Here is a 27,045-nt window from a genome sequence, read left to right as displayed (position 1 = left end):
AAATGGTGCGGCTTTAAAACCCAGGACAACCCAGTCCTTGCTCCATCATTAGTAACTCACCGGCTGCTTTGTGCCACACCTTGAACACTAAGGTTTGTTGAGGTTCGAGAAGAAGCTCATTGCTCAATCTACAGACACGGAGAATAAGAAAGAAAAAAAAAACAATCATTCAGCGAGTCGATCCAGAGCACAGGATTGTTGTCATTTCTGGAAATGGTCCCGTGCCGGCATTCGGGCGCAGCCGATATCTAATACAAATTTCATATTCCCATATGAATGCGGTTATTCTGAATAGACTTCTGCAAACTCCTTACAAATTGTTGGGACTTTTGCAGAAATGTCTAATGTGAATCCACTGAATGTGAATCTATAGGTTACACCGTCCAATAAGGGTCCACATCGCCTGGTCGGGGGCAACAGGACTAGCAGAATTTTACCCAATGCAAAAACTGTGTGCTAAAAGCATTATACACCGATCTGGAGACATTGAGGACATATTTCAGTTTTTTTAAGTACCTGACTTGGTGCTGGAAGTTCCAGGTTGGGGAGTCTGTGCGGTCAATGATGGGGGTAGTTACGGGGGTTGTAGTACCAGCGACAGGGAAGGACACAGAACAACTAGGAATGGCCACAGCTCTCTCGGTCAGAGGACTGCCTAGAATGACCCGCTGATTAGTACCCTTTCACAGCTACTGGATTTTAGTCCGTGTATCTAATCCATACCTTTTAAGCTCAGATGCATCGCCCGCTCCACCAGAATATTCACAGAGAACGTGCCTTCCAGCTCCGCGGCCACCGACTCACTGCCGAGACTCGGGGATTTATCACTTTGCTCCTTCTGGGCCGACTTATTGTGACTGTCTGGTTTCTCGTCAGTATACTCCTGGGAGACTTCTCGCATCTCGTAATCCTCGGTAAGGCTCTCGTCCTCCGGAGAACTGGGGCATCGGGCATTTGATGATGGATGATAGGCAGAGCTCAGGCACAGGTGAACCCTCACCGCTGCGCCCCACAGATTGGGTGCATTGTGCTTAAAAAGGGGATAAACACCTGAAATAATAGAAGAATCTGAATTAAAGGGGTTGGTGGACAAGTAGGGGTAGGGTCAGCGCCTTACACTGTTTAGTGGCCGTTCTCGTGACGAGATTGTGATCGGAGCGGCAGTACCAGGAACAGCCAATAGACAGTGTACAAAGGTGCGGCGTTGAAGACTCTCTGAACGAGGGACCCCGATTTCAGACCCCGATTAATCGGAGAATGATGACCTGTCAACAATATCTAAGTCCTGGACGACGGCTTTCCAGGATTTCTATGCTGATGGGTTAGGATTGCTGCATTTCATAAGGGGGATAGCAATTGTCTTTCACCTACCACTAACAGAGAGGGTCCGAGAGGTGTCTTCTGACAGGGAGGCAAGGTCCACGTAGGCACACCCAAGCAGACGGTCAGTGTCTTGAGGTCTTGGCCCGCTGGTGTCCTTCCCGTAGGAACGCCAGACCTGGATTTCCAGCTTCTCTTCCCGGAGATACCAGACGAGCGGCTGATGTTTCATCAGCTCCACAGTCCTCGTTTGCTCAAACTCCACCGTGGCCCGCTGGCCGTCCTCGGATACAGTTGGCCTTCTTAACGGCGAGCAGACGGCATCTTTATCGTACAGCTTGTACCTCAGGTAGCAGTAGGTGCTCTTGTGGAGGCGCTTGTGGCCGGCCAGCAGGAGACAGTGCATCGGGAGCCAGATCTTGGGGGTAGTAATAGACAGATTGACCAGTCCGTCATCGCCAGCCGGATCGCCACCTTCATCCTCCGTCCATCCCAGGCCTCGGGCCGCCTCCAGGACACGTTCTCTGTCGGCGTGATGAGCAAAGCGAACACAAAGCTCCAGGCCGCCGACAACAGTGTCCAACACCCCCGCCACACTGGGAAGTGTGGGGTCTTCAGAGACCATTACTGGGAACCAGCCGGAAATTCCTAGGAGAGGACACAGAAGTGTAAGGTGGTCATTATCCAGATCAGAGGAGCTGTATTCCTCATGAGGGACCTGTGTAGACATCTTTGGGTGTCGGGGCTCAAAATGACATGTGAAAAAACCTAACCCGTGGGCTAGGTCTATAAAGAATCCTCTACAGATGTAGATCTGGACCAGTTGCAGTAATACTCAACCACTAATCACCTGATCTCTTGGTCAGCAGCTCTCTGGTCGGGATTCTCACCACTCCCAGCAGATGGTCGCGCGCCGGCTGAGCTCTGCTTGCACCAGCTGTAAGAAAAACAGTTCATTAATATCTTCATGTGCAATATCCTCCCGGCATGATGACCAAGTGAGTAAAGCCAGGCAACATATATAACCGGTGCTTCTATGTGGGAGCGCAGCTGCAGCGCAAAGTATGGGAAGGAGTATGTGCCTTTAACAGCTACGATAGATCACTGCTGTTAACCCTTTAAAGTCTGACAGACTCCACAGCTGGACGTCCATGTAAGCCGCTCGCTCCGTCCTCCTAATGCGACAGTCTGGAGTTATGAATGTACATTTTACAGTTTTTAAAAAGATATAAAAAAAAAAAAAAAAAGTCCTGTCGCGCCAATGAAGCTCCTGAGAACATTAACCCCTTAGCGACAGAGCCAGTTTGCAGCTTAATGACCAGGCCAATTTTTACAATTCTGACCACTGTCCCTTTATGAGGTTATAACTCTGGAACGCTTTAATGGATCCCGCTGATTCTAAGATTGTTTTTTCGTGACATATTGTACTTCATGTTAGTGGTAAAATTTCTTCGCTAAGTCTTGTGTTTATTTATGAAAAAAACAAAAATATGGCGAAAATTTTGAAAATTTTGCAAGTTTTTATGCCCTCAAATCAGAGAGATGTGTCACACAAATTTCTTAATAAATAACATTTCCCACATGTCTACTTTACATCAGCACAATTTTGGAAGCAAAATTTTTTTTTTGTTAGGAAGTTATAAGGGTTAAAAGTTGACCAGCGATTTCTCATTTTTACAACAAAATTTACAAAACCATTTTTTTTAGGGACCACATCATATTTAAAGTCATTTTGAGGGGTGTACATGACAGAAAATACCCAAAAGTGGCACCATTCTAAACACTAGACCCCTCAAGGTGCTCAAAACCACATTCAAGAAGTTTATTAACCCTTTAAGTGCTTCACAGGAACTAAAGCAATGTGGAAGGAAAAAATTAACATTTAACTTTTTTTTGCAAAAAATTTACTTCAGAACCAATTTTTTTTATTTTCACAAGTGTTAAAAGAGAAAATCAACCACAAAATTTGTTGTACAATTTCTCCTGAATACGCCGATACCCTATATGTGGGGGTAAACCACTTTTTCAGCATATGGCTGAGTTCGCAAGGGATGGAGCGCCATTTGACTTTTTCAACGCAGAATTGGCTGGAATTGAGATCGGATGCCATGTTGCGTTCGGAGAGCCCTTAATGCGCCTAAACAGTGGAAAACTCCAACAAGTGACCCCATTTTGGAAACTAGACCCATTAAGGAACTTATCTAGATGTGTGGTGAGCACTTTGAACCCCCAAGGGCTTCACAGGAGTTTATAACGTAGAGCCGTGAAAATAAGAAATCTATTTTTTTCCACAAAAATGATCTTTTCACCCCCAAATTTTTATTTTTTAAAAGGGTAACAGGAGAAATCATACCCGCACAGTTGTTATGCGATTCGTCCTGAGTACGCCGATACCCCATATGTGGGGGGGAACCACTGTTTGGGCGCATGGGAGAGCTCGGAAGGGAAGGAGTGCCATTTTGGAATGCAGACATTGATGGAATGGTCTGCGGGCATCATGTTGCGCTTGCAGAGCCCCTGATGGGCCTAAACAGTGGAAACCCCCCCACAAGTGACCCCATTTTGGAAACTAGACCCATTAAGGAACTTATCTAGATGTGTGGTGAGCACTTTGAACCTTCAAGTGCTTCACAGAAGTTTATAACGTAGAGCCGTGAAAATATAAAATCCATTTTTTTTCCACAAAAATGATCTTTTCGCCCCCAAATTTTTATTTTTACAAGGGTAACAGGAGAAATCATACCCTCACAGTTGTTATGCGATTTGTCCTGAGTACGCCGATACCCCATATGTGGGGGGGAACCACTGTTTGGGCGCATGGGAGAGCTCGGAAGGGAAGGAGTGCCATTTTGGAATGCAGACTTTGATGGAATGGTCTGCGGGCATCATGTTGCGCTTGCAGAGCCCCTGATGGGCCTAAACAGTGGAAACCCCCCACAAGTGACCCCATTTTGGAAATTAGACCCCCTAAGGAACTTATCTAGATGTGTGGTGAGCACTTTGATCACCCAATCGCTTCACAAAAGTTTATAAGCGCAGAGCCGTGAAAATAAAAAGTCTTTTTTTATTTCCACAAAAGTGATTTTTTAGACCCCAATTTTTAGACCCCCAAAGTTGGCAAATAGTGGAAACCCCTCAATTCTTGCTCCAACCCTAACCCCAACACACCCCTAACCCTAATCCCAACCCTAATCCTAATTCTAACCCTAATTCTAGTTCGCCCTAACCCTAATTCTAACCCTAGTCGTGACCCGAGCCCTAACCCTAGCCCTAACCCAACCCTAGCTCTAGCACAACCCTAACCCTAGCCCTACCCTAACCCTAGCCCAACCCTAGCCCAACCCTAACCCTAGCCCAACCCTAACCCTAATGGAAAACTGAAAAAAAAATATTTTCTTTATTTCATTATATTGGTCTATATAAGGGAGTGATAAACGGGGGGGTTAAGTACTATTTTTTTTATTTTGATCACTATGACATAGTGATCAAAATAATGAATGGAATCTGCCAGCTGGAGCCGGAAGATTCCTGGCGGGCGCACTGCGCATGCGCCCGCCATTTTCAAGATGGCGGCGCCCATCGGAGGATGCCGGTGGGACGTGGGACCACCGGGAGGGGACGGAGGGCCACGGAGAGGTACCGGGGGGGATCGGGGACCCTATTTCTCTCTCCTCTGATGTGCGATCACATCAGAGGAGAGAGAAATTAAATGTAAAATCGCGTTTTTTTTTTTTTTTTTGCGGTCGCCGTTATAGGGTTAATAACGGCGATCGCAAAAGCAGGGGGTCAGTAAAAACCGACCGATTCATGTTCTCTGGGGTCTCGGCTACCCCTGGCAGCCGAGACCCCGGAGAAAATCCGACACTGGGGGGCGCTATTCACTTAAATCACAGCGCCGTGAACTAACGGCGCTGTGGTTTTAGTACCCTTAATTACCGCCGTTAAAAGGCGTATTGGCGGTCGTTAAGGGGTTAAATATGTCTGTTAAATTGTTGAATCTGTAAAACTGATTTAACAAAGACCGTAAACCGCGTAAAATTTAATTTTAGAATTTAATTTTAAATTTTAGAATTTAAAAAAAATTATGACAAAAACATGAAAACAAATACTGGATGCAGCTGGAGGGGCGCAGTCACCTTCATAACCAAATAGCCTTCATACTAAACACAATGGACATGATACATCAAAGCGCTTAGGTCATTATTCCGTTGTAAAAAGCTTTGAAAAGTGACAGCATTTGGGCAAAACTCGAGACTCAGCTAAAACTTTGCGACTTTTGATTGTCTCACACCATTTTTGCCCAGCTCTTACAAATTTTACAAAAATCCATGCTGCTCAAATTACTGCTGCCTGTTGAACTCGCTGGAGAGAATGGAGAAGCAGAAAGATGGTGCAGCTGCTTTCTAGTAAGTGTGTTCTCTCGCACCAGATCTGGATTCCTAGCTATACTTAACAGTGTTGTAATATACGATCCTCCATGTTGCTGCTTTCTTTTGAGGGCTGACTTCACAGCTACACTGCTCAGTACTGCTGCATAATATTCTCCATGTTGCTGCTTTAAGTTGAGTATTTTCTCTCCCCCTAAGGCTGACTTCATAGCTACACTGCTCAGTACTGCTGCATATTCTCCATGTAGCTGCTTTCTGTTGAGTATTTTATCTCCCCCTAGGGCTGACTTCACAGCTACATTTCATAGTACTGCTGCATAATATCCTCCATGCTGCTGATTTTTAGTAAAAGCTTATTCTGTATATGACAGGTTCAAATAAGTATGTAGGCTACCAATCATCAGAAGTGAGGGAAAAAGCAAGGTAGAAGTGCTATATAAAATGTAACTTTTAATTAAATTATTAAAATGTATGGAACCCTCTGATCCAATGAAAATAATACAACACACACAATACACATAAGGTCACATAGAGACCATAACTTAACCGTAGTGATGGATAAATGAAAATCTCTACACATGGGCATAATTGCACAAATTTAACGCGAAACCTTTGGAAAAACCAATGAACAAGGTCTTTTTTTTTTTTTTTTTAAACACTGTTATCTGCTGCAAGGGTGCTAGAACAGTTAGACCTATGTCTTAACGTGATGGGTACATGCCCATCCTGTATGCAGATAGAAGACCTCTTTTCTCTGCATACATGATGAGCATGTACCCATATATATATCATAGAATCATAGAATGGTAGAGTTGGAAGGGACCTCCTGGGCCATCTGGTCCAACCCCCTGCTCAAAGCAGGATTCGCTAAATCATCCCAGTCAGATGTCTGTCCAGCCTCTGTTTGAAGACTTCCATTGAAGGAGAACTCACCACTTCTCGTGGCAGCCTGTTCCACTCATTGATCACTCTAACTGTCAAAAAGTTTTTTCTAATATCTAATCTGTGTCTCCTCCCATTCAGTTTCATCCCATTGCTTCTAGTCTTTCCTTATGCAAATGAGAATAACGATGATCCTTCTACAATGTGACAGCCCTTGAGATATTTGTAGACAGTTATTAAGTCTCCTCTCAGTCTTCTCTTTTGCAAACTAAACATTCCCAAATCCTGCAACCTTTCCTCATAAGACAGGGTTTGCAGACCGGTCACCATTCTGGTCGCTCTTTTCTGAACTTGCTCCAGTTTGTTGATGTCTTTTTTAAAATGTGGTGCCCAAAACTGGACAATATAAAAATATATATATATATATATATATATACATAACATTATATACTCAGGAGTATACAGGACTCAGTATATAGTACATTATATACTCAGGAGTATACGGCACTCAGTATATAGTACATTATATACACAGGAATATATGTGACTCAGTATATTATATACACAGAAGTATAGGGGACTCAGTATACAGTATATTATATACACAGAAGTATAGGGGACTCAGTATACAGTATATTATATACACAGAAGTATACAGGACTCAGTATATAGTATATTATATACACAGGAATATACGGGACTCAGTATATAGTATATTATATACACAGGAATATACGGGACTCAGTATATAGTATATTATATACTCAGGAGTATAGAGGACTCAGTATACAGTATATTATATACACAGAAGTATACAGGACTCAGTATATAGTATATTATATACACAGGAATATACAGGACTCAGTATATAGTATATTATATACTCAGGAGTATACGGGACTCAGTATATAGTACATTATATACACAGGAATATACGGGACTCAGTATATAGTATATTATATACTCAGGAGTATACGGGACTCAGTATATAGTATATTATATACTCAGGAGTATACGGGACTCAGTATACAGTATATTATATACACAGGAATATATACGGGACTCAGTATATAGTATATTATATACACAGGAATATACGGGACTCAGTATACAGTATATTATATACACAGGAATATACGGGACTCAGTATATAGTATATTATATACTCAGGAGTATACGGGACTCAGTATATAGTACATTATATACACAGGAATATACGGGACTCAGTATATAGTATATTATATACTCAGGAGTATACGGGACTCAGTATATAGTATATTATATACTCAGGAGTATACGGGACTCAGTATACAGTATATTATATACACAGGAATATACGGGACTCAGTATACAGTATATTATATACACAGGAATATACGGGACTCAGTATACAGTATATTATATACACAGGAATATACGGGACTCAGTATATAGTATATTATATACTCAGGAGTATACGGGACTCAGTATATAGTACATTATATACTCAGGAGTATACGGGACTCAGTATATAGTACATTATATACTCAGGAGTATACGGGACTCAGTATATAGTATATTATATACTCAGGAGTATACGGGACTCAGTATACAGTATATTATATACACAGGAATATATACGGGACTCAGTATATAGTATATTATATACACAGGAGTATACGGGACTCAGTATATAGTACATTATATACTCAGGAGTATACGGGACTCAGTATATAGTATATTATATACTCAGGAGTATACGGGACTCAGTATACAGTATATTATATACACAGTAATATATACGGGACTCAGTATATAGTATATTATATACACAGGAATATACGGGACTCAGTATACAGTATATTATATACACAGGAATATACGGGACTCAGTATATAGTATATTATATACTCAGGAGTATAGAGGACTCAGTATACAGTATATTATATACTCAGGAGTATACAGGACTCTTACCGGATGTCACACTCTGGTGATAGATGGAAAATACCATCTCAGAGGAGTTGAGGATCTCCGCCAGGCTGCAGGCTTCTCCGCTGCTCCTCTGTGTCACCAGATTACAGGGAAACTCTGAGTGATGATCAAACTCCGGGCAGAAGCTGCGGGCGATTGTACGAGTGTTGCGAACTTCCATCTCCGGCAGGAAAGACGGGCGGATAATGATGAAAGCGTTCACCCCGACATCTGCGCTGTACTGAAGCGAAGGGTCCTGCTGTGACAGAACTCTGTGCCGGAAGAGAGAGAGGATGTAAAACACGAGGACCGGACCCCTGTACCTGGTCTAGTAGAGGCGCTGTGTGAACAGTACCTGGCAGCAGCCTGCAGACCGGACACCCTGTGGATCTGCACAGAGATAGAGGCCATCCGAGTAGCCAGCATGCCCACGCGGCTTCTGATGGAGCGTCTATACGTCACATTCACGTTCAGTATCCCTGTGGACCACGTAATGTGATGTGTTACCTGGTGGCACGGCGTCAGATACTGACTAATGCACTGATGGCATGTGCTGGTTACCTGAGGATGGAGGACGAGCGGCCGCTGAGGTCTCACTCACAGGAGAGAGCGGCAGGCAGAATGCCTGGACCCCCAACTCTTCTCGATGGTGCATGGTCACCATGGCGCACAGACGGGACAGGGGGAGAAGAGCCTTGGCCACAATCTGATCCCGGACATTGGGGTAATAATAACTAAAAAACAAAACATTCTTGAAAACCTCAAAGTGATCATTTTTCACCCTCATAAGATCAACAGATAAACCATAATGGTGTGGGAAGAGAAAACCCACGGATAGCCCAGTTGCAGTTCACAGGCCGTGCCTCATTTTAAGCTTTTTATCAATGATCTAGCACAACAGAAAATTAAAACACCCCCTAAATCCTTAGGGGCAGTCTAATTTTTCAATTTTTATGCTTTTTTCTTCTTCCCCTTCCTTCTAGAGCTGGCATGCACAACATACGGCCCGTGGGTGGCATGGGGTCTGCAGAAGGATGTTGTGTGGCCCGCGGAGCTGTCCAGGATGCAACGCTCTTTCCTCTGATATTCAAATGTATTTGCGCCTTTTAGACAGGAGCAGCGCTCTTCAGTCCTGGCCATGACCGAAGCGCCGGGAGAAGAGATGACACGGCCAATGGAAAGAGCTACATCAAGGAGCCGAAGGTTCAACGCCTTATTATTCATGCGGTGAGGAGGGGGTTAACGTTACTGTGAAGGCATATAATGGGGGTGACAATTTGGTGATGGTAGGGGGGTACGTGATTTTTTGGAGAGGCACACTATGAGGGGTATATTTTGCTGAGAGGCCGTGTGCGGGGGATATTTTGGAGGGTCAGTGTGGGGGGGTGGTTCTGGAGCTGCATTCATGTACTGACGGTGGTTCTGGAGCTGCATTCATGTACTGACGGTGGTTTTGGTGCTGAATTCATGTACTGACGGTGGTTCTAGAGCTGCATTCATGTACTGACGGTGGTTCTGGAGCTGCATTCATGTACTGACGGTGGTTCTGGAGCTGCATTCATGTACTGACGGTGGTTCTAGAGCTGCATTCATGTATGGATGGTGGTTCTAGAGCTGCATTCATGTAATGACTGTGGTTCTGGAGCTGCATTCATGTACGGATGGTGGTTCTGGAGCTGCATTCATGTAATGACTGTGGTTCTGGAGCTGCATTCATGTACGGATGGTGGTTCTAGAGCTGCATTCATGTACTGACTGTGGTTCTGGAGCTGCATTCATGTACGGATGGTGGTTCTGGAGCAGTATTCAAGTACTGACGGTGGATCTGATCTTGTACACATGTAACAATTCAAAAGTTGCAACATGGCTACGTTAACATTTAAAAATCCTCAAAACTTAAAGACTTTTGAGATTATGAGGAGGATCTGGCCAGATTGGGCTCAGTTTCTGCTCTAAAAACCCACTGTATGTTAGCGTATGTTCAAACTTATATTTTGGCTCAAACACAGAATCTCTCCAAATCCTACTAAAATATTAAAAGCTTTGTTCTGGTGATGTATTGATGAAAGCACCGCTTTACGTTTTTTGCGGCCCTTGGGACTGGTGCAGTATGGCATTGCAGCCCTTGGAACAAAAAATGTCCTAGAGCCATAACTTTTTAAAATCTTTTTCTGTAGATAAAACCATAGAGGTTTTTTTTTTTTTTTTTTTGGGAGGGGGGGTTGAATTACAGTTTAAAATGACACCCCTCGTTTAACTATATAATTTTATGGAAAATGCTGTGCTATAAAGTCGTAGAAAAAAAGATTTTGTTTGTTGTACATCAAAAAATGACCCGGCCGCATGATTCTCCACGTCAGTACGACAACGGCAATACCAAACTTGTAGCATTTTTTTTTAAGTAGTCAATAAATATTCTGAAACTTATAACAAAAAAAATTATAAAAGAAAAAAAAAATTATTTTGGAGTTCCCATTTTCCGAGCCCTGTAACACTGATCTTTCTGCTTACGGAGCGGTGTGTGAGCTTGTTTTTTTCCGTGCTGACCCAACATTTTCGTTAATACCATATTAGTAGTATACACCCACTGACAGGAACCAAGTACCTCAGTTAGTGCTAAAGCAGTAGGAGAAGCAACCAAAAACTCAACAAATCTACCAACTCAACAACAAAAAGCACGTAGGCCCAAAAAGCGGTACAAACAATTAGGGAGGGTGCTGTGTCCCCCAATGAAGGCTCCAAGAAAGAGATTTTACGGTGAGTACCAAAAATCCTTCTTTCTTTATCGCTTCATTGGGGGACATAGGTAACCATGGGATGTCCCAAAGCAATCCCAAGGGTGGGAAACAGAAACAATGCAAAGAAAGAGACCTAGGTCGGCCGGTGCGTAATCGCCGCCTGTGGCACCTTCCTTCCCAGGTCTGCATCAGATGAGGCATGGGTATGAACCTTTTAAAACCTCGCAAAAGTGTGCAATAAAGACCAGGTCACAGATTTACAATCTGTAAAGACGAAACCTGGTGACGAACTGCCCAAGCAGCTTCCACCGCCTGGGTGGAATGAGCCTTTACCCTCGGAGGTTGTTAGTCCTGAACGAGGTATGCCTCCAATATTGCCGAAACATGGATTTTTGTGAGTACTCACCGTAAAATCCTTTTCTCCGAGACGCTCATTGGGGGACACAGACTGTGGGGACACAGAGACTGTGGGTGTGTGCTACTGCCGTCTAGAGGTTGACACTAGGCATACAAAAAACAAGTTAGCTCCTCCTCCGCCGCATACACCCTCGCCCCGATAGCGGGCGGAAACCAGTTTAGTGCAAAAGCAGTAGGAGAACATCCAAAAATTAGCCTTAATGCAGAAAATCATATGTCTGAAAAAGGAATTATACTAATTAAATAAACAAGAGCCAACTGGCTATCAGGGTGGGTGCTGTGTCCCCCAATGAGCGTCTCGGAGAAAAGGATTTTACGGTGAGTACTCACAAAAATCCATGTTTCTCCTTCGTCTCATTGGGGGACACAGAGACTGTGGGACGTCCTAAAGCAGTCCCTGGGTGGGAGGACAACTCACCGATCCAAGCCGCATGCCCTCCTGTCTAAAGGTGTGCCACTGCTGCTTGGAGAATTTACCTACCCAGACTCGCATCCGACGAGGCCTGAGTATGCACATTATAATGCTTACAAAAAGAGTGCAGGCTGGACCAGGTTGCTGCTTTGCATATCTGCTCTGCCGAAGCCTGGTGCCGAAGCGCCCACTGCCCGAGTAGAGTGCGCCCCTATCCCTGTTGGAATCGGTGCGCCTCTAATACGGTAAGCCTCCTGAATAGTTAGGCGAATCCATCTGGCTATGGTTGATCATGAGGCTGCGAGACCCTTCCTGCGCCCTTCACAAACAACCAGTCCGTCTGGCGAAAAGGTGCTGTCCTTGACACGTACCTCCTGAGAGCTCTTACCAGATCTAAAGAGTGGAGCGCCCTTTCCACTCTGTGTACTGGCGCTGGACAAGACGAAGGCAGAACAATGTCCTCATTAATATGGAAAGAGGACACGACCTTAGGCAGAAAAGGCGGCGGTGGTCTAAGGACTACTTTATCCTTAAAAAAGGTCAGAAAAGGAGCTCTGCAGGATAATGCTCCTAACTCCGAGACCCGCCTAATGGAAGTTATGGCTACCAAGAATACCACCTTCCTGGAGAGATATGACAATGAAATTTCCTGTAATGGTTCAAACGGGGCTTCCTGTAGGACACCCAGGACCAGGTTAAGGTCCCAGGCGTCTATAGGTGCTCTATATGGGGGCACCAAATGAGAAACCCCCTGAATGAACGTCCTGACCTGCATATTGGTAGCGATCTTTCGCTGAAAAAGGACCGACAAGGCCGAAATCTGCCTCCTAAGGGAACTTGGCGCCAACCCTGCGTCCAGGCCGGACTGCAGAAAAGCCAGGATGTTGGGGACCGAAAAGGATAATGGCGCAACCCCGTGTTCTCGACACCAATGAAAGAAAACCTTCCAAGAGTTATGATAAATTTTCGCCGAGGCCGGCTTCCGGGCGCTAACCATTGTCGCAACCACTTCACGCCCAAATCCCGCCTGGGTCAGAATCCAAGATTCAACGGCCATGCCGTCAAACACAGGGCCCCTAAGTTCGGGTGGCAGATCGGCCCCTGAGACAGTAAGTCTGGCCGTTCCAGTAAACGCCAAGGCACGTCTGCGAGGAGCTGCACTAGATCCGCGTACCATACTCGACGGGGCCAGCAGAATTGCCGGGACCCCCTCTGTCTTGATCTTTCTGATGACTCTTGGGAGAAGCGGCAGTGGGGGAAACAGGTATGGGAGCCGAAACTGGCTCCACGGTAGGACCAACGCATCCACCGCGATCGCTCGCGGGTCCTGAGACCGAGCGACAAACGTGCTCACCTTGGCTTTCTCCCTGGACGCCATCAGATCCACGTCAGGAGTCCCCCACCGTTGGCAAAGCAGCTGGAAGACCTCGGGGTGAAGGGACCATTCCCCGGCCGCAACGCCCTGTCGGCTTAGGAAATCTGTTGCCCAATTTTCCACACCTGGTATGTGAACTGCTGAGATTACCGAGTGGTGCCTCTCGGCCCAACGGAGCACATGCTCTATCTCGCGCATGGTTGCCCTGCTGTGTGTGCCTCCCTGGTGATTCACGTACGCCACTGCCGTGGCGTTGTCTGACTGACCTCGGACTGGACGTCCTGCTAGCAAGTGCTGAAAACGCTGCAGCGCCAACCGCACCGCTCGAATCTCCAACAAGTTGATCGGAAGACGAGCCTCCTGAGGCGACCATTGCCCCTGGGCCGTGTGATGCTGGAAGATTGCCCCCCAGCCGAAAAGACTTGCATCGGTCGTGATCACCAACCAATGATCTGGGGGAAAAGGCTTCCCCTGTCGAAGAGAGGAGTCGTGTGTCCACCACTGCAGCGCCCGTCGAACCTGAGAGGGCAACCTGCACTGATGATCGAGGGAGAACGGACTCCCGTCCCAAGCCGCTAAGAGAGCATGCTGCAGGGGACGGAGATGAAATTGAGCAAACGGAATTGCTTCCATCGCCGCCACCATCCTTCCTAGAACCCTCATCCCGAACCGGATAGTGTGAGGGCCCGGTTGTTGAAGACTTCGGACTCCCTGCCGGAGCGCCCGAGCCTTGTCCTGAGGGAGAATTACCAACCCTCGGGAAGTGTCGAAAATCATCCCCAGGAATAAAATCCTCTGAGCTGGGGTAAGGGAAGATTTCTTCCCGTTGATCAACCATCCTAGGCGAGATAGGGTATCCAGTGTGATGCTCACATTCTCCTCGCATGCCCGAAAGGACGGCCCCTTTACTAAGAGGTCGTCTAAGTACGGCAAAACCACTATGCCCCGAGAATGTAGAATGGCCATGACGACCGCCATCACTTTCGTGAATATCCTGGGTGCCGTGGCCAACCCGAAAGGTAGGGCCACAAACTGAAAATGCCGGCCCTCGATTGCAAACCGAAGGAACCTTTGATGCGGGGAAAAAATAGGGATGTGCAGGTAGGCATCCTGGACATCGATCGAGGCCAAATATTCTCCGTGCTCCATGGACGATATGACCGACCGGAGAGATTCCATGCGAAAACGCCTGACCCTGATGAACCTGTTCAGGAGCTTTAAGTCCAGAACCGGCCTTACTGTTCCGTCCTTCTTGGGGTGCGAACAGATTGGAATAAAATCCTTGGGCCTTCTCGCACTCTGGTACAGGGACAATGACCCCGTTGCGCCGCAACACCTAGCAATGCCTCTGCCCGGGATTCCGTTTTGGGAAGCCGGGAAAGAAAAAATCGTCTTGGCGGATCTTTGACAAACTCTATTTTGTACCCGGAACACACTAATTCTGCCACCCATGTGTCGCGCACCACCGCGACCCAGACGCGGCAGAACCTGCGCAGACGTCCGCCTACTCTGCTGTCCTCGGGTACTGGATGCCTCGAGTCATTTCGCTGAGGGCTTCTGGGACCTGGCCCCCCTTGATCTGGGCGGGCGGCCCCGCATCCTACCCAGCGGGTTGGTTCTATACGTGACCTGACGCTCCTTGTCTTGGTTATAGCAAGCTGGGGTGGAGGTACTGGCCGCTGCCATCCACCCGGGGGTGCGAAATGCTCGAAAGCGCGCCTGAGGTTGACGAAAAGGCGGCCTAATCTTTTGCTGTGGAAGGAAGCTGCTTTTTCCCCCTGTAGCATCTGAAATGAGCTTGTCTAATTTCTCCCCAAATAGCCGATTACCCTGAAAAGGCAGGGAAGTCAAAGACTTCTTAGAAATAGAATCAGCCCGCCATAACCTTAACCACAAGGCTCTCCTAATGGCGATTGCATTTGCTGCCGCTACAGCCGCGCCATTAGCCGCATCCAAGGATGCATTAATTAAATAGTCACCCGCCATCGCGATCTGACTTGCTATCTCTGCCACTTCTGTTGGCAAATCTCTATCCTGTAGGACCTTGTTTAAAGAATCTGACCATGACATCATGGCTTTGGCTACCCATGTTGCCGCAAAAAAAGGAAAGAGCGCTGATCCCGCTGCTTCATACACCGAGCGAGCTAAACTTTCTATGAGTCGATCCGTGGGGTACTTAATGGAAGAACCGCTACGTACTGACAACAAGGACCTTGAAGCTAGGCGTGACACTGGGGGATCCACTACCGGAGATTCCGCCCATTTTTTTACAAAATTCCGATGCGAACGGATATCTCGTTTCCAGCGTTTTTTGTCCTGAAAAACGTTTGTCTGGACGTTCCCTATGCCGCTGCACTATATCCTCGAACTCAGGATGAGTGCTAAATACTCTATGTGGTCTCCTGGTCTTCTTAAAGGATACCTTATGACCTGCGGTTAGGGAGACATCATCGTCAAAACCCAGAGTCTGATTGACTGCTTCAATAAGACTGTCTACCGTTTCCCGGTACCCCGGGGTATCCAGGTCCAAGGACTCTTCCCAGTCATCACCTGAACTCTGTTCGCTCCCAGAAAATGGTGACGGTGAGCGAGATGCCGCACTCACGGATGCTGAGGCACCGGAGGGGCCAGGAGACGCAGTACGGGCTCTTTTCCTGTGCGTCTGCCTAGAGAGTGTGCGGCCCCTTCAGGCCGGAGGCTCTTGTGAGGTGGATGACCCCCCCCAAACAGGCGAGCCGTCATCTCTACCCCTATCCGGGGCCTGAAGGGTCTCAATCGCCTTCGTGAGCGAAACCATGGACCGAGAGAGTGATAACGCCCATTCTGGGGGATCCAGACCCCTGGGCTCTGTCGCAGGGGAGGGCTCCTGGGCGCATTCGGAGTCGCAGGCTTCACATAACTTAATAGTTTGCGCTCGTGGGAACATCACCCCACAGGAAACGCATGCGGCATAAAGGAACGTGTGCGTTTTTCCTTTCCCAGACATACTGCTGGCGTCGGCCCACACACAAAAAATCCCTTAAAGGCGGGGGGGGGGGGCTTAGGCGGAGGGGGAGGAGGGTACTGTGTAGTGCCTTAGTGAGGCTCCGGGACGGGGTCGCACTTACCGGCTCCTGCGCGTCTCTCACCCTGCTTCAGTTCGCGCCTCACTCCTGGTAAGCTGCGATTCCTCTGTGATCGCGGCCTACCCTGCCTTGCCGCCGGGGCCTCAATTTAATCCGGCGCCTGCCCTGGAGATGGGGGGCGATGCCGGAAATGACATCACGCGCAGGGCGGCGCTTCCGCGCGCGGCCCAGGCCGAAGCCGCGGGCTAAATTTAGAAGCGGTCCGCCCGACCGCTACCCCGGCCACCCGCCTCCCCATGCCCGGCTGACGACGGGGGGCGGCGCCGGAAATGGCGTGCGCCCAGGGCGGCGCTTCCGCCCGCGGCCCAGGCCGAAGCCGCGGGCTAAATTTAGAAGCGGTCCGCCCGACCGCTACCCCGGCCGCCCCGAACCAGGTTAGAGGGGGGGGGGGAAGGTGGATGGGGGGGGAGGGAAATGGGAAAGCGTGCCTTTCCGAAAACGCTGCCCAGGGCCCTCCACTCGCTCCAGCACATACCTGAGGTACTCTGTTTTTAAGACGGTGCAGGCACCCTAGCTCCGACCGCCTTGCCGGGGCGAGGAGAGGGACCGTCTGCCGCCATGCAGCACCGCCGTCATGCGTTGGTGGAGTCATGGGGGCTGCACAGACTAGTCTTGTGCCTCTGTGCAAGCCCATGGTTTCAATACCTAGGGGTGGACAGGGCTAAGTCTGGCCTAATGTCCCACGTCGCGGGAGAGGAAACGTGGAGGGACACTCGCACGTGGTCGCCCGTTGCTGGTTTGGGGAAATCGGATCCTTTCAATAGGATGCGTTGCCCCTGTCTTATCTTCATAAAACAAAAAAACAAGAAAAAAATAGAAGTCTGGGGAAAAGTCCCAGATATGTCCCTCGATGCGGGAAAGGATACGCGGAGGTGATACTCAACGCGTGCTCGCCCGTTGTTGGTTTGGGGAGATCGGACCCTTTCTATAGGATCCGTCGCCCCTGTCTCATCTTCATGGTAAACTAGAAAAAAATAGTCTGGAGAGATCCAGACTGCGTGTGCCTCCATAAGACATTAAGCAAAGACTGGTTTCCGCCCGCTATCGGGGCGAGGGTGTATGCGGCGGAGGAGGAGCTAACTTGTTTTTTGTATGCCTAGTGTCAGCCTCCAGACGGCAGTAGCACACACCCACAGTCTTTGTGTCCCCACAGTCTCTGTGTCCCCCAATGAGACGAAGGAGAAAACCAAACGGGCAATAGTGGACCTAGAGGCTGGGAGTCCCTTACAATGATCTTCAGAGATGTCAACTAGGGCATCAGAGAGGCGACAGGAAGCAGGCCTTGAGAGATCTACTCGGATAGGTCCGACCAGATCTAACTTGTGGAGGGACTTCTCCAGGGGATGAACCGGAGAGGGACAGAGAAGGAAGGAGAATTTCTTCATTAATGTGAAGTGAAGAGACCACCTTATGTAAGAAGGAAGGAACAGGACCGAGAGCTACCAGGTCCTGATAGAGAATCAGGAACGGAGAAGAGCAGGACAAAGCCGCTAACTCAGACTTTCATGATGGATGTAATGGCAACTAAGGTCACTTTTCATGACAGAAGAGAAGACAGAAAGTCTTGAATGGGCTCAAAGGGAGCGTGCTGGAGTGCACCAAGGACAAGAATAAGATCCCATGGATCCATCGGAGGACGATAAGGAGGTGCTAGGTGGGTGACTCCTTGAAGAAAAGTCTAAACCTAGGAACGAGAAGCCAAATCTTGTTGACAAACGATTGACAGAGTGGAAACTTGACCCTTAAGGGTACAGACCAAATTGTTGTCCAGACGCCACTGAAAGAAGACCTTCCAGTATCTGTGATAGATAAGCGAGGATGCTAGTTTTCTTGCCCTAATCATGGTCTGAATGGCCTGATGGGAAAGATCGGTCTCCCTCAGGACTGCAGCTTCATCGCCCATACTGTTGAACTCAGAGACTGAGAACTCTGGTGGAAGAGGGGGCCTTGCGAGAGAAGAGCTGGACGGTCTGGAAGCCTCCAGGGGGCATTTATGAGCATGTTCACCAGCTCCGCGTATCAGGCCCTTCTTGGCTAGTCTGGAGCTATGAGGATTATGGGACTTTCTTCCACCTGCATCGCAACCGATGACTAGCGGATCCTGGGACTTGGATATGAACTGAGGAACCTTGTGATTTATCCGATACACCATCAGGACAACATCCGGTGAGCCCCATCTCTGGCATATTTGATTGAAAATGATGGGATTGAGAGACCACTCGCCCGATACGAGACCGTGAAGACTCAAAAAATCGGCTGCCCAATTTTCCACCTTAGGAGAGTCTACAGGCTGATATGGCGGGAATGAAACGCTCCACCCATCGCAGAATCCTTGTTACCTCTGCAATCACCTGTTTGCTGCGAGTCCCTATTAGATGGCTTAAGTAATCCACGGCAGTGGCGTTGTCCGATTTTATACGGAACAGCTGGCCTGCTAGGAAAGACTGCCAGCAGCGAAGAGCAAGAAAAAATTGCCCTGATCTCCAGGAGATAGATGGAGAGAGCGGCTACTTGTGCATTCCAGCGACCCTGCGCTGAACGATGAAGAAAGAACGCTCCCCAACTGAGGAGACTGGCGTCGGTTGTGACGACCTGCCACCGGAGAGGGAGGAAGGACTTCCCTCGTAGGACTGACGTTAATAGCATCCGCCAGGTCAGGGACTGTCTCCCCTTGAGAGGTGGTAAAATGGGTCGGTCCAGGGAAGCGGTCCTCTTGTCCCAAGCCAACAAGAGGGCCAGCTGAAGGGGACAGGTATGGAACTGGGAAAAGGGGAATGTCTCCATGGTAGCAATTATCTTCCCCAGAACTCTCATGCCGTACCGTAGGGGGAGAGAAGCTGGTCGCTTTAGAGGGCAGATCCCTCGGCAGAGGGATAAGAACTTTTCCTTTGGAAACCAAAATACATAAGAGACAGAAGATTCGGCACTGCTCCTTAACCCCGAAACAGTTCCATGACTGCTATTCAAGTCGAAAATCACACACCTGGACCGACCGCCAAAATACCGTCAGAACAGGTGTTCAATCCAGAAAAGCAAACATGTAATCTGATTTTGTACAAAAGAGAAAAAAAAAAGTGATGGCACTCACCGTTCTGTCGTGAAAATTCTTTATTAATTAAAAGGCATTGGCACGGGAGGAACGTACAGAGAGTGGACAACGGCTGTTTCACGCACTTGCGCTTCAACGGGTCCTGAGGAAAGAAGACATGGGCTTGTGCCATGTCAAACCTTATTCCCAGAAACACCAGGCGCTGAGCTGGGGTGAGGGAGGACTTCTCTCTGTTGACAATCCAGCCGAGATGGGCCAGAGAGTCTTAGATGATCTAGAGACACTGGTCGCAGTCTCGGCGGGACTCCATCCTGAAATGACGGATCCGAACATGACGGTTCAATCGTTTGTGATCTAAAATCGGACGGAGAGATCCGTCTTTCTTCGTGACTACGAAAAGATAGTAGAACCCTAAAAATCAATTGTTCCGGGAAAAGGGTACGATTACTCCTAAGGGCCCCGTCACACATAGCGATCTCGCTAGCGAGATTGCTGCTGAGTCACAAGTTTTGTGACGTAACAGCGATCTCACCAGTGAGATCGCTGTGTGTGACAGCGATCTGCGACCGGCCCCCCTGCCGGTATCGCTGATCGCTGTTGGAAAGCCCTGGACATTTTTTTGGTCGCTGGTCTCCCGCTGGCCAGCACGCACTCTGGTAACTAAGGTAAACGCAGGATTTCTAAGCACAGCGCTGTGCTTAGAAACCCTTTGTGCACCTTAGTTACCAGCGCGCTGATGCAAGGAGCTGGTAACTATGGTACACATCGGGTTTCTAAGGCTACTTTCACACATCAGTTTTTGTGCATCAGGCGCGATGCGGCGAAAAGTGTAAAAACCGGATCCGGCGCCTGTTGCCACCGGATCCGGTTTTTTCCCCATAGAGTTTCATTATTGCCGCATCGCGCCTGATGCCTATGCGGCGTATCCGGTTTTTGCCAGATCCGGCAAAAACAGCCGGTCCGGCGTCTGGAAAAAACGTTCTCTGCAACGTTTTTTCTCAGCGCAGGACCGGCTTTTTCCACAGCGCATGCCCGGACTCTGTGAATGTTAACCCCACAAGTGCCCGGTGAGAGAGAGATCTCTCTCTGTCACCCAGACACTTGTGAGAGATCTCTCTCGCCGGGCACTTGTGGGGTTAACACTCACAGTGTCTGGGTGAGAGAGAGAGAGATCTCTCTGTGGGGTTAACCCCACAAGTGCCCGGCAAGAGAGAGAGATTCTCTCGCCCGGACACTGAGTGTTAACCCCACATGTCTCTCTCTCTCTCCAACCCCCTCTCCTCTCCTCTCCTACCCTCCCCTCACCTTCCTTTCAGCAGCTGTCTCTCTCAGCGGCTGTCTCTGTCCACCTCCTGCTGCGGCTCCTTTAAACCACGTCCGAGCCGTATCAGACGCCGCACACACATCCGGTGTCACGGCTGCAGGCCGGATCCGGCGGCCCGGCTTTTCGCCGCACGCCGCCGGACCCCACACACCGGATGTGTGAAAGTAGCCAAAGAGACACACGTCCCTTAGAAACCCGATGTGTACCTTAGTTACCAGCTCCCTGCATCAGCACGCTGGTAACTAAGTACACAGCGACGCCGCGCGCTCGGCGTCGCTGGTCCTGATTGCTGGTGAAGCTGTCTGTTTGACAGCTCACCAGCGATCATGTAGCGACTCACCAGCGATCCTGACACGTTGATATCGTTGTTGGGATCGCTGGTGAGTCGCTATGTGTGACGGGGCCCTAAGGGTAGAAGGGAAGAGACGGCCTGAAGAACCCCTGGAGCATGCGACGGATGTCTTAGCGGTCGAGACCGAAAGAAACGTTCTCCTGGAAGGGAAGAAAAGTTGATTTTTTAAAAGGATGTAACTATCTCTCTGACCCAGGCAACGTCGACCACTAACAACCCAGCGTCCCTGGAAAGATTCCCGGGTAGAGGTGACCCATCACGTTGAAGAGAACCTGTTGGTGCGGGACCCAGAGGGCTTGGAGGAGCGACCCTTTAAATGCCATTTGGATGCAGGTTTGAAGGACGGCTTCTTCCCCTCCCCTTGGGCGGAAGAGCCATCATGCTGAGAGGAAGTCCCTGAAAAAGAGAAGGGCCAAAAGGAAAGAAAATAAAGCGACCTCTTCCTATTGAAAGGACGTTTAGGCCTGGACTGGGGAAGAGGGGAGCTTTTTCAGCCAGTAGCATCTAAATTATCTGATCCAGTTTGGATCTGAAAAACCTAGAGCCTTGAAAGGTAAGGTTAGGGCAAGACTTTTTTTTTTTTTTTTTTTTTTTTTTTTGAGGGTGGATCTGTAATCCACACCTTCAACCAGAGGATGCGACGTATAGCAATGATGTTGCAGTTTTCCCCAGCGGAGCAACTGGCAGCATCCAGGATCGTAATAAGGACAGTTGGTTGTTCAGACACCTTCTCCTTTTTCAATTCAGCCAATTGATTTAGGGGAATTGGGGGCTGAATAGCTGGGATCTTACAAAGCTTGTTACACATTGCTGCCTGTATCCTTGCTGTATATGTGATACTAAAACTTGTTCTTTGGTGTATTTCTGTATGTATTAGGAAATTCTGCACTAAGACAGCTAATGATGATACCAAAGGTGTCGTTGCCCCTGCTTTTCTCTACACCGATCTCAAAAGGCTACTTGATGAAGATGTTGAAGCCAAGCGCATGGCTACCTACAAAAGATCCCCACCACCATCATCAAAAATTGTTATTCGTGAACTGCAGTATACAGGGGGGACGGGTGCGCCGCGACAGCCATGTCTGGTAACACGGCATCAGTCATGTGAAGACCAGTACCCCTCAAGCTGTTAGCTTGGGATAGCACCTCTGATGCTGCATATGTGTTAAATTTTTTTATCTGGGGGGAATGTTAAGGGTTAATACTAAAATCAGAGCTTAAGTTTCGCTTCTCCATTTCTGTGAAGGTTTCGTTTCTTCATTTTTGTTACTGCAAGATAAATTTTTATAATTGGCATGGCCTGTCATGAAACCAGACTGCTTCCATCAGGTGCAAGATAAGGGGCTGGGGGGGGGGGGGGGGGGAGAGTGTATTGCTCTGGATATGCCATTATACTACTTTCTATTTGGATACGGACTTATATGTAGTTTCCGGTTTTCTTGCAATATTATTGGCTTATAAAGTGAAATGATGCTATTGGTACTTGAGAACCTTGCATAATTAAGCAAAAGATTATAAAAGATGTGACTAAAATAAAGGGGCTTAGTGATCTGCCTCGATCCTCCCGTACAGAGACCCCGTCTCCGTGTGGTCATTTGAGTTGCTAGCAACACTGGAATAATTTGGAAATCACTGGCTCAACCGTGAAGGGTTAATTTAACTCTCTCCTTATCAAGGGAAGTGGTCAGAAGATATTCGTCGGCATGGGCAATCTGGTACGCCAAATCTTCCATTTCATCCGGAGTAGCTGCCGCTAGGATGCCCTGGCAAAGCATTCTTGCCCAGGCAGACATGGACTTTGCCACCCAGGTGGAGGCAAAGATGGGCCAAAGACTCAATTTGCCTATCTGTAGTGTCCCTGATAGACACACCGATTGGCATAAACAAGACTGTCTCGGAAGACAGGCATGAAACCGGCGGGTGTTATGAATGGGTCACCGAGGAGGAAAAAACCTAAACATGCCAAGCCCAGAAAAACCAGAGAGGTTGGTAACTATGCAGATTGCAGACCCCTGATCCTACCACACAACTAGCAGCAGCCGTGGAGCATGCCTACGATGAACCTAGACGCCTCGTCATGGCCGGAGGACTAAATAAGCCTAAAGCAAGAAGGGGAAAACTAACTGCCCCAGAGCAGACCCCAAAGGAATAGATAGCCCCCACACACGTATTGACGGTGAAACAAGATGAAAACACAAACACAGGCAGGAAAATAGGCTGAGCAAACGATGGGGCCGAAACTAACTAGAGAGGATAGGAAAGGAAAGCCACTGACTGCAATCTGCCCAAAACCCTACAAAATAATGCCCAACACTTCTGATAGCAAAATTAACTCTGAAGTCACTAGACTTCTCCCACTATATCAACACCCTGAAATATTCTGAGACAGAGCAAAAAGAGGCCAATCTAATAAGGGACAAAAAGCAAATTGTCAAATACAGATAAATATAAATAAGAGTGGAAATTCAGCACAGCCCAGCCGAGCTGGCTGAACACACAAAAAACTGAATAGAACAACAAAATCAAGTGTGAACATTAGCAGAGAACTTAGCTTGAGCTGACTGGAACAGAGCTGAGAACCAAGACCTGACAAGCAGAAGGAATCACCAGCAACTGAATAGGGCGTCGGCTGTCTTAAATCCAATCTGAACCTCCTGAGGTCCAATCGTCATCCTCATTCTCAGGTGTCTGATCTCCACCGATCAAATCAGCCTCACTACCTCCTGTTACCACCAGAGGGAGTCTGGAAGGAGAACTCAAATGGTGAACCAGAGAATGAACTCACAACAGGCGGGTCCTCCTTAGGGGACTCTGCCCATCTACCAACGAGGTCAGGGGAAAAGGGATAAAGAATGTCTAGGTGCTTCAATCCTGGGTAGTGCTTTTCAGGATGTTCCCATTGTTTAGCCACAATAGCTTGAAATTCCCTGTCATAGGGGAAAGTCCAGGAGGGACATTTTACCTGCTTGAAGGAAACGGAGTGCTGCTGAGCAGGTGCCTCGTTCTCCTTCAGATTCAGGGTTTGGGTAAATGCCAATGACCATATCCTGTGGTCTTTGAGACCTGGTCCGAATCAGACTCAAACTAGGAATTCACATCCAACCCAAAAGCCGCCTCCGAGGGGGCCTGGGGAGAGGAGGGCATCCTAAAGCCCCCGTTACACACTGCGATATCGCTAGCAATATCGCTGTAAAGTCACAGATTTTGTGACGTTACAGCGATATTGCTAGCGATATCGCTGCATGTGATACTTACCTCCGACCGGATCCCCTGCTGGTTATCGCTGATTGCGCGAGAAGCTGCTGGACCATTCCTCGTCGGTCACTTCCTGCGGCGCTTCCTGCTGTGACGATGAGCGACGAGTGGAGCCGGGCGGGAGGACGCAGGATCGCCGCGTCTGACAGGTAAGTAGCGATCCCCGTCCCCAGCGATGTCGCTGGTGAGATCTGCCTGAGTGGCAGCTCACTAGCGACCACCTAGCGATTCACCAGCGATCCTGACCGCATCATATCGCTGGTCGGGATCGCTGGTGAGTCGCTAGGTGTAACGGTACCCTAAAGGATGCTGTAGGACCCGGGGAACTGGAAAGAGCCCGGTTCCTGTGCTGTTTACCCGATCTGTCCTTGCGAAGGTTGTGGTCAAGGGCATGTGAATGACCTGAGAGGCGTTCGGAGCACTGGTGGCGGCAGACAGATGTGAAAGACGTTCCAGGACCAGGGACTGTGATACTTTTGTCAGGTCAGAGATCGACTGTGACATGGCAACATCCCACTCCGGAGGGAGGGGTGTGCTCTCATCCCGGGTGTTAGAGTGCTCCTGTGGCGCAGACGTGGTGCAGGACTGCGCAGCAAGGGGAAAGCGGACTTGAAGACCATTTTCTTTTGCAGAGGGCACAGGCGTGCTGGATCACAGTCGGCTTAGAGGGGCAACGAGAAGGGTTGGGCATACATCTGTTGAGAAGGGCAACAGAAAGAGAGAGATAATAGATCCTATCTATACCAGGAATGACCAGCGGTGGCCGTGTGTCTGCCTGTGTCCCCCTGTGGTAGGTGTGGAGAGGCTCTGATAAGTAGTGCAGAGGAAATCCTATCTGCTGAGATACATTAAGCGGAGCATCGGCTGTGCTGAGCCCCATCAAGCTTGACGCACTGCAGAGGGCGAGCCTGAAAAGCCAGCCAGTGAGAAGTGGAAGAACCCCTCCGATAGGCTGAACTGCTGGGGGCGTGTACTGACAGGGAGAACAAGCGCCGTGATAGGAGCAAAAGCGCGCCAGGAAGACGCGCGCTGAAGCGGGGGTGTAGCCAGGTCTGCAGCTAAGGGAAGTCCTTCTATTGGCTGAAAAGGGCGCGTGATTCAAAATCGCAGTAGTGAGTGGACAGAGGAAGTGTGGCCAGGAATAAAGGGGGAGGGGGCCACAGAGTGATAGGTTGGCCAGGGGAAGATAGCCGCTGCTATGTAGAACTATAGAAAGAAGAAGCTGTTCTGCCCCCATCAGTGATGCTACGGCCGCCGCTATGCGGGGTCGCCTTACAGAGTCAATGCCGCCCTGCTACCTGGACCTGTTGCGCTACAGGGAGGAAATCATACACACCTGCAAGGTGAGCCCCGGTCCTCTTCGCAGTTGAGGATATCACCTGGAGGCTCCGGGTGGATGGGGGTAACTGGAATAGTAAATCCTCCTTCCCGCACAATCTCTGGACGGTGCAGAAGACAGTATCAACCCCTTACTAGAAGAGGGGAGGCCACCGCTGGTGACCATCGTCTTCCTCTCAGCCCTCTCCGAGGAGAGGGGTGAGGTGGGGAAAAGGCAAAGGACCGGCCACCGGGAATCACTCTGTAACACCAATAAAGGGATCAGGTCCTGCCTGCGGGTCCGAGAGTGGGCGACGTGGGTGACACCACACTGCTCTCTGTCACATGAATATGGCTAAAAAAAAAGGGGAGAGACATTACACCCTGTTACCCTGAAGATGAAGAACCTGAAAAAAAACAAAGGAAAAAGAATAATAAAACACAAAAGGTGACCTGAAAAGGAAAAACTGCGAATCTGGGATCAGATCCAGGTCCGCCTCCTACAGACACTAAGCTTAGACTGAGGTACTTGGTTCCTGTCAGTGGGTGTATACTGCTGGGGAGGGGCTATTTTCCTTTTTTGCCTAGTGTCAGCCTCCCAGCGACAGCAGCGCACACCCATGGTAACCTGTGTCCCCCAATGAAGCGATAAAGAAATGTTAGATTTCTTCTATTTTTTTTCACTTTTTGAAAATTGTTTTACTTTATTTTTTTTGCCCCCCTGGGGACCACTGTATTGCAATATGTTGTATAAATTGCATCCTTCTTTGAACCTCATACTATAGCTGATATTCAGAGGTGTACCAAGATGACAGCAATGGAGGTCTTTATGAAAACCCATCAGGCTCCTGCTGAGTCACGGGGGGCTGGTGATTGTGTGCACTGGAAAATGAGCTATGGAAATGCAGGATTACCCAGGGGAGAAGGTCATTTGATAACCTACATGCATCTTACCGGCACCAGATTTCGAAGGTCATCCCGCCTCCCGCAGAGAGGCCCTGCATGGAGAATGCGCTGAGCAGCAGCCTCTGCACCGGAGTATCGGACGGAGCGACCAAGGAATGGCTCTGCCGATCATTGAAGACGGGATCCGGCACACAGAGGGTGGTGGCTGTACGTACAGGCTTCAGACTCAGGCCTG

General features: G+C 48.6%; 1 protein-coding gene across 1 annotated transcript in view; it reads right to left on the bottom strand.

The window, feature by feature from the left end:
- Positions 1 to 27,045, bottom strand: part of C2CD3 (C2 domain containing 3 centriole elongation regulator) — a 68,574-nt gene that overhangs the window by 20,746 nt on the left and 20,783 nt on the right. The window contains exons 18-26 of the mRNA XM_073548540.1: positions 26,859 to 27,042; positions 9,102 to 9,274; positions 8,896 to 9,019; positions 8,544 to 8,812; positions 2,171 to 2,257; positions 1,372 to 1,968; positions 724 to 1,050; positions 517 to 655; positions 61 to 128 (exon numbers count right to left, since the gene is read on the bottom strand). Of these exons, the coding sequence (XP_073404641.1) occupies positions 61 to 128; positions 517 to 655; positions 724 to 1,050; positions 1,372 to 1,968; positions 2,171 to 2,257; positions 8,544 to 8,812; positions 8,896 to 9,019; positions 9,102 to 9,274; positions 26,859 to 27,042 (1,968 nt within the window). The remainder of the gene's footprint in view (positions 1 to 60; positions 129 to 516; positions 656 to 723; positions 1,051 to 1,371; positions 1,969 to 2,170; positions 2,258 to 8,543; positions 8,813 to 8,895; positions 9,020 to 9,101; positions 9,275 to 26,858; positions 27,043 to 27,045) is intronic.

The sequence above is a fragment of the Dendrobates tinctorius genome, unplaced genomic scaffold (genome assembly GCF_039654945.1).
Source record: "Dendrobates tinctorius isolate UK_male_01 unplaced genomic scaffold, ASM3965494v1 ptg000157l, whole genome shotgun sequence".
NCBI lineage: Eukaryota > Metazoa > Chordata > Amphibia > Anura > Dendrobatidae > Dendrobates > Dendrobates tinctorius.
The sequence above is the reverse complement of the archived record's forward strand: the minus strand, read 5'-3'. Positions and strand labels throughout refer to the sequence as shown.